Genomic DNA, 8929 nt, shown 5'->3' on the forward strand with positions numbered 1-8929 from the left:
TGGATTCGTTAATCTATGCGTCCAAAGTTAAAACGGCCGTTTTTGTTTTGGGTTCCTAGATCGACGAAACCAGCAACACAAAAACTAGTTTGATGTATTCAAAAGGTACTTAAATACACAATACAGTACGTAGCGGCCCCCTTTTTTTTCAATATCTTTCGTTTAATTTAAATAACCACGATTAGTTAGCTGTGGCGCTAGTGTGCACGTTGAAGGGCTCTTAACAGTGACAAACGGTTTGGTGCAACCGACTCTAAGTAGTCCCTAAAGTTTAGCCCCCTTATTCATTAACGTTTTCTATAGTTGACAAGCCAATAATAATGATTTGTCCCATTCCGACGTATTGGTATGCTGGAAAGGGACAAACGATTATTATCGACTTGTCAACTTTAGTTAAGGTTAATGAATAAGGGGGTAAGGCATTAATAAGTTTTAGCAGTTTACACTCTGAAACTAGAATCGACAGAGTGGAAAATTTAACTAAACACATAAACGAGAATGGCAAATATTATTGATTAAACGAACGTTTAAATGTAGCGTTTAGTAAGGTTTTCCTCTCTGGTTGCAACCGGTAATAAAGGCGGCAAAGCACTAAATAATCTCTTACCATCGGGTGATTGGTCTGCTCGTTGGCCTCCTATTTCATAATTAATACTGCGGTTTTTCTATTAGTTTGGCCATATAAAAACAAATATTTCCATACATAAGTAAATTTAATTTCAAAGTTTCCTATGAAATTAATGATCTAGTCTACAGGAAATTAGCCTATTATCATTATTAGGTACTTACGGCACAATTGGATTGAATCGCAGAAAACAATCAGAAAACGATGAGTTGTTCGCCAGCGCTCGCGCACGTACGGCCGGCCGAGTGACGCATTTTGCATCCGTAGGCTTATCTGCTTTATCTTAAACGTCAATTGAAACCCAATGAAGGCATTTATATACAGGCTTACACACGTCCACATATAAGCTACCTGACCGTGTTCACGTACTGTCGTTTGGTACCTTTGCTAACGTTCTATTAACGTTTCATTATTAATAGATACAGAGTACCTACTCAGGTGATAGGATTTATAGACTACCTAATTGGTCGATAAATCAGTGGAATTCTAGCAACGCAATCCAGTGTAGCACAGTTCATTTCATTATACCTGTCTATTCCAATGAATATAGGAGTACTCCTTCTAAGTAGCATTGTTTTCTACGTGTTATGTAAAGGTATTGACCACGAGTATAGCATATTATAGGGCCAATATTCCGGGATTCCAAGTTTAAATCGAATGAACCTACCCTCGAAGCCAAAACTACGTCTGTGCTAACTTAGGTACCACTAAATATGTTTTAGCCAACGTCCACGAGCTATGTATTATAGAGCCCACAATCTCCATTACTGATGTTATTCCCTTTAGTAGCCCTCCTCATTTTTTATTCCAGGCACGATGCTAGAAGCACGCAAGGAAACACTGAATGCCCCTATATGCTCTATAGCTACTCCACTCGAAGAAGGATCAGTGTGCACTACAGTAGCCAATAGTTCTAGACTTCAGTCGTTTATTAATAGTTTTTTTACCTGCAACAACTTGTCCCTCAACTCAATAATGATGCTCATTAAAGACGATCGTTAAGTTAGCATTAATGGATAACCAAATATGAAATACCCTATTAGTAACTAGGTATTAGGTACAGCTTGGCAAAAAAGAGTAGAAATTAAAAAGTGGCAACACTGTAGTGTCGTCCCTTTTTCTTATATAAATTGGTTTGAAAGGGACGACACTACAGTGTTGCCACTTTTTAATCTCTACTCTTTTTTGCCAAGCTGTACTATGCATACAGTGTGACAGGAGTTAGGCTGGTTTCAGGGATAGTTCCATTTAATTATGCGATTGCATCGAATAGATTAGACTAAAAAAGATACATTTATAATATAGTAAGTACAAAGAGTAATTTTTATCGCTTGCCTACTACAAACATGCCTACACACGACAAAAGAATACATCTTGTATAGTCGTGACGACGTGTACATGTACATATATGTAGGTATGCTATAGTATAGCTGCCTATATATGTATACCTGCGCATCTAGAACAGGCGGGAAAACTACTAGAGTTAGACCAAGAAACAAGAGAACTCTGCAGATATTTTGACAGCATACGCAGTTCCAGTGTTATTTGTGAGTACGTCATCATTTTATAGACGTTTGTCGATTAAAATAACACCTGCACTGTGTGCTATCAATATCTCTGCAGACTTTAAAAACGTAAAATAGCCGCTTTTCTATATACTTTTTTATTGTCTTATAGGCAGAGGTGTCTACCTAAAACGCCTACCCATTTTGTACTTTGTCACCGTGACTATAGCATGAGGTCTCTAGCAACTTTTATTGATTGTCACTGTGACAAAGTACGAAATGGGTCGGGAATTAAATTCTTTGAATTTAGGTAACTACCGTACCTTAAAATACCGTCATTTATAGAATTAGGATCTCTAGCCATATAAATATTGTTACGTAGTAATTAGACTTACATTTTTAACAGCAAAAGTATGAAGTAATACATACGGGATCACTTTGAGTACATATCTACACCTTATAAAACAATGTTCGCGATAAACTCAAAAACTATTGAACGGATTTTCATGCGGTTTTCACCTATCAAAATTTGTTATCCCGTGCGAAGCCGGGGCGGGTCACTAGTACTTAAAGAGCCCACCAACGTGCACACTAGCGCCACTGCTAAAAAGGAACTTAAAACAAAAACGGCCGTTTTAACTTTATACTCATAGATGGACGAATCCAGTAACATAAAAACTAGTTTGATGTATTCAAAAGGTACTTAAATACACAACACAGTACGTAGCGGCCCCCCTTTTTAGGGTTCCGTACCCAAAGGGTAAAACGGGACCCTATTACTAAGACTTCGCTGTCCGTCCGTCCGTCCCGTCTGTCACCAGGCTGTATCTCACGAACCGTGATAGCTAGACAGTTGAAATTTTCACAGATGATGTATTTCTGTTGCCGCTATAACAACAAATACTAAAAACAGAATAAAATAAAGATTTAAATGGGGCTCCCATACAACAAACGTGATTTTTGACCAAAGTTAAGCAACGTCGGGAGTGGTCAGTACTTGGATGGGTGACCGTTTTTTTTTGCTTTATGGTACGGAACCCTTCGTGCGCGAGTCCGACTCGCACCTGCCCGGTTTTTTAAATACCTAGTACATGTCGTAAAATTTTAATAAACACGATTATTTACAGTGGCGCTAGTGTGCAACGTGCATAGGCTCTTAATAAAAAAAAATACAATTTAAGATTGGTGGTTGTTTTTTATACAATCATTTTACCATTGGGGCTATTCATAAATTACGTCATTTCAAATTAGGGGTCTGGACATCGGATGATGGTAGCATGACGTAGGAGGAAACGGGGTCATTCGGAGCATGATTTTTGGATGATTTAAGGGGGAGGAGGGGTCAAAAATCGATGATGTAATTTATGAATAGCCCCTGTGTATAGGTGCCTGCCGTCTTTTTTTTTTGATATTTCGAAAATAAAAGAATAACCTACGCGCCGGGAGTATTGAGGTAAGACTTCTTTAGGTGTCGTCGATTTCAAAGATTATCAAGGATGTCACATGTTTATTACAATAGTACATTGTGCAACATGGGGCGTAAGTTGAATATTGCAAACGAGAGTAAGTTAAATCGCGACGGCTTGCCGGAGCGATTTATAGACTCGAGTTTGCAATGTTATTATTATAACGCCCCGAGTTACACACAATGTTTTTCATCACACTTGCGATACAAAAATTAAGTATAAAGACATAAAATTGTTAATTATGGCATTTATGGCACTAGAAAATTCATAACTCCCTAGGGAGAACGCTTTTTCTATAACTCCCGCTAAACCTGCGTGCAATTCCACATTTACTGAGCGAGTGTGATGAAATATATATTTTAAAGTGTTTTATCAATTTTCTCTCGTATACATATAATGTTTTTAATTTTATAGCTTATTATTAAGTAGGTACGGTGCACTATGTACTTTTAAAAAAGGTGGTACCTAATCTAAATTGTGACGTCCCATGGTCAAAGGTACCTTATGGCGGGTATGGAGTTATGCATACCCCAGTAGGTAATCTATAATAAATAAGCAATCGATAACACAAAAGATCAACCTCCTAAGTTGTGTAGTTACAGAGATATAGTTTTTTGAAAGTAATGTTGTAAAATGAGCAACTTTACGATAGAGAAGTTTTAAGTTTAGCCACCTAAAAACCGGGCAAGTGCGAGTCGGACTCGCGCACGAAGGGTTCCGTACCATAATGCAAAAAAAAAAAACAAAAAAAAGCAAAAAAAAAAAACGGTCACCCATCCAAGTACTGACCATTCCCGACGTTGCTTAACTTTGGTCAAAAATCACGTTTGTTGTATGGGAGCGCCATTTAAATCTTTATTTTATTCTGTTTTTAGTATTTGTTGTTATAGCGGCAACAGAAATACATCATCTGTGAAAATTTCAACTGTCTAGCTATCACGGTTCGTGAGATACAGCCTGGTGACAGACGGACGGACGGACGGACGGACGGACGGACGGACGGACGGACAGCGAAGTCTTAGTAATAGGGTCCCGTTTTACCCTTTGGGTACGGAACCCTAAAAACTATGTTCCTGAAGTATGTTACATAGTTGACTACAAATAATAATACCTTACAAATATGGCAATGCGTCGGGTATTGGCATTTTTCAGCAAACCAATGGCAGATTTATTGCATGCGACCAAACCAAATGAAGATTACTCTAGTTAAGAAAGTCTCGAAGAGAGTAACTTTGGTATAATAGCAGGCTACTTGGATTTGTAATGTCGGTCGATGTACGATTATAATATTTGCTAGGCCCTTCAACCAGAACTAAAATTATCAAATTCGTTTTTTAGAATGCTAATACAGTTCTCTACCAAACTTCTTTTCCCGTATTAACTAGTTATTTTTGGGAATTTTCAATGACTTTTCCATAAGGTACCTTTTCTACTAAACTCTGAGACGACATTACTAAGCTTATATCTAACATATAACAAAAATAAAAACAGGTAAACAAACGTTAACCATTAAGATTTCAGATGACCTAATAAAAAAAAAATTGAGCATTTATTCACCTTTTTACAAAACATGTAATATGTCCGAAACTAGAAACCCTCAAGGTACCTTTTCCCATGGAACGTCACAATTATACTTACCTATGTCTACTCAGTTCTGAAAACAGTCATCCTCGCTAGCAATGTATTTTCTAGAAAACTATCAAAGAAATATAGATATATGTACCTAATGTCTTAAAAGTATTAAATTCATACTTTTCAAAACATTAAATTTTAAATATTTGACTACTAAACTATTAGGTATTTAAGCTACTTTATAACTTGGGTAGTTATGCACGGTCTAAAATATATCTACCCGATTTCATTGAATTGCTCCTGTGCTTTTTCGATTTATTTTTCTTATGGGTGTTGTGGAGCCGTCCACAAAGTGAGTAGTAAGTAGATAAATATTCGTATGTATATATTTAGAATATTTTATGTTAAGATGCCTGGATAGGCTAAAATTAGCAACAAAAACCTATGAACTATGTTAAGGTCTTCGCACTCTAAATCAATTCCTCACCATTGCAACACGAACTCAACTCACTTTTGTATCAGAGTAGTGTACGACGAGTGGACAACGGGTAAACCACCCGTCGTCCGTCGTACAGTCAGCAGCTAAGCGGACGAGGTGTTCAAAATTACCTTGACGCGCTCTTATTCTCTTAACAATAAAGTAGCGTCAATATCATTTTGAACACCTCGCCCGCTTACCAACTATTGCTGCAGACTGGACAGTGGACACTACAGTAACATAAATTATAATTATACATGTATTTTACAGGTTATAAATTCTGGCCAGGGCTTATACAGGTTGATTCAGGACTCAGGAGACGTGAGCGGGATCAACACTGGGCATTCAGTAAATTATAAACTGCTTTGTAACAATAGCAGTAAGATTAAAGTCCATTTTTTCTTGTGTTAATAAAGTTTGTAATTTAATTACGACATATGATGTGGTCAATTAGAATACTAGATAGTATTAGAATACTTCCGTCAAATACCAAAGTGACAAATTGAATGTCGACAGAGTTTGGTTAGGTACTTTAAAAAAATCGTATCTCACTGAATTGTGTAAATTTTCTAATTCATAATCAAAGTGGTGTCATAACGGTTAAAGTTTTGTCTTTAATAATTAGGTTGTAGCGTGACCATGATTGAATAAAATTGGTCCTGAGCAATAAGTAAAAAAATAAAATAAAGGTGTGTGTGTGTGTGTATGGTTAGTACCTACTGCTCACGTTTCATGAATTAGGTACCATGTATTTTTAAGAATATTATTTATATGGCGATGTTCCCCCGATTCCCATTTGGCCCCGCCGGGCACAAGTGGACATAGGCGATTAATTCATATAAATTATAAATCATTCCCATTTGTCCCCGCCCCCCCGCCTCATGTATTTATGCAGGGACATATGGGAATACATCATTTTATTCATTAACCGCAATGAACATAACAGTAGGTAGGTATTCGCAAAAAGCATATAATGAAAATAAAAATCGCTTTGCTATAAGCAAAAATCGCAGTGACTTAAATAAGGAAACTAAATATTAGATAGGTAGGCAGAGACAGACAAAGAGTTTTGTTAGTTTCATCATCTTCTCGATGAACGGACAAAGGGTATTCCTGGAAAGGGAACAATTCGATATCCTCCGGTTAGGTTGGGGGTAGTTTCGGAGCGTCGAGAATTATCATTACAAGGGGATCGGGGACTGAACAGGCAGCAGGTAACAGGCGCGGGGCGCCGGCGCTACCTGCGCAAGCGGCCCGCGCCCGCGGATTAATCAAAATGCCTTTTATTAAAACAATTCTCTTTATTCATTCATTATAATAGTAATAATTGCATTAATACCTAATCAATCTTTATAATAATGTACGCTTCATAAACTCCACAATATAAAAATACGTTCTTATACAATACACAAAAATAAGCAGTCATCTCGAGATGACGGCATAATGCACTATGGCGTGTGTACATTAAGGCACGATGATGGAGGGCTACGCCCCGGGAGGCGTCAGGCGGGCGTCGGCGACTAGATCACAGGAGGAGCGGGGCCCGGCCCCGGCTGCAGGCTCTCATCTGAGCGGCGCCGGGAACGAAGGCATGGGCGCGCACCAACGCGGCGCGGCACACGCGGTCAGCGCGCAGCCCGCGCTCGCCGGGCTCACGGGGACGAACGCGTGCAACACGTGCACCTGCGGCGGCGGCGGTGGCCGCTCATCCTCCTCATCCAGGTACGGCCGGAACAACTTGAACGGCTTGCGCGCGGGCTCCGGCGCCGAGCGGGGCACGAACGCAGGTTGTGGTGCGGGCGGCGGGGTGGGGCGCCGCACCGACAGGTCTATCGGCTCAGGGCTCAGCGGCAACGGCGTGGGCACCTGAACTGGCGGCGTGGGAAGTACTGCGGGCGGCGGCGACGGCAGCCTCGCGCTCTCGGGGGAGCCGGCGGAATATGGCGGTGGAGAAGGCGCCGGCTGCGGGGCTCGCCTCAGCAGCGCGGCGCGCAGAGCGGGCTCGGCCTGTAGCCACTTCTGAATCTGACGGCGATGGATGCCAAACTTTCTGGCAGTCGCGCGCTGGTTCCCGCGACATTGAGCATCACGTCTGTAGGCTTCGAGAACTTGGAGTTTAAATTGTGGTGGGAAAATGCGGCGCGAGCCAGCGCGGCCGTCGGGGCGGCGGTCGGAGGGCGAGTGTGCGTGGGCGGCGGCCATTGTGTGGACACGTGTGCGCGTGGCGGCTGTCGGCGCCGGACTGACTGTCGGCGGATGTCGGCGCTCGCTGCCCGCGGCACCGCCGCACCGCCGACCCGCGCGGCAACGTGAGCCCGCGACGCGAGCCGAGTGTGCCCGTAAAGGCCAGTTCACAATGCCGCACAAAAAACACTTGTTTGTTAGTACATTGTCTTGAAATAATGTAAGGTGCCTTTTTCACTACGGGTATGAAAAGTGGGCACAATGTCGTGAGTAGGCACTTAGAAGTTTCGTAAAACCACATGTTTAATGTTAATTCATTATGTAAATCAACCACGTAAAATAAAATACGTTAAATACCTACATAGGTACATTAGGTCCATACGTATGATGCCATGCTTGTATTGTACTCGTATTTAAAGCCCATCACAGACGAAGCGAGAATATATCGGCAGATACGGCATCTGCTGATATCTTTTACGTATTATTTAACAAAGCCCACATTTTGGTATCTGCCGATATCTTATCGCAAGGCATCTGTTGATTGATAGGTATCGGTCATTTCCTCTCTCTCACAATGAAGGTGCTTAGACAGAGAGCGAATATTTTGGTATCTGTCAGTATCTGCTGATATAGGTATTATCGCATTTATCGCTCCATCTGTGACGAGCTTAATTAGGATTTACATTTGTTATAATATACAAACTAACTACTCAGTCATCTATTACTACGCACACCTATCAACATTCGTGACAACACTGATAATTAGTCAGTTGCTTTGTCATAATAAGTTGATTTTGACTCTTAGAATATAAATTTAATTGCATAAACTCATGAGATTTATATTTTTAATCAAATAAACAACAGTGTGAACGTTTACCAAGGCAGTAATCTCGCTTGCCTCATTCTCGGCGTGAAAAAATGCCGCAAGTGGGAGCCGATAGCACGTAGCGCCACCATTGCTATCCTTGTTCAGGCCGTAAGCCACGACGGAAAGAGCGGGACAGACACTTGCCCTGCCTGGCCGCTGCTACATCCGTTTACGAAACAAGTTTGCATGCGACGTTGCCGGGCGGAGCAGCGAGGCGCGGGCCGCGTTCAT

General features: G+C 41.0%; 1 protein-coding gene across 1 annotated transcript; it reads right to left on the reverse strand.

Annotated features, from left to right (window-relative positions):
• Positions 1-6927: 6927 nt before the first annotated feature.
• Positions 6928-7971, reverse strand: LOC134679481 (uncharacterized). Its single transcript, XM_063538412.1, has one exon. It carries the CDS (start codon positions 7846-7848, stop codon positions 7210-7212), a length of 639 nt encoding a protein of 212 aa, XP_063394482.1. The 5' UTR covers positions 7849-7971; the 3' UTR covers positions 6928-7209.
• Between the last annotated feature and the right edge of the window lie 958 nt (positions 7972-8929).

Source organism: Cydia fagiglandana, chromosome Z, assembly GCF_963556715.1.
Source record: "Cydia fagiglandana chromosome Z, ilCydFagi1.1, whole genome shotgun sequence".
Classification (NCBI taxonomy): Eukaryota; Metazoa; Arthropoda; class Insecta; order Lepidoptera; family Tortricidae; genus Cydia; species Cydia fagiglandana.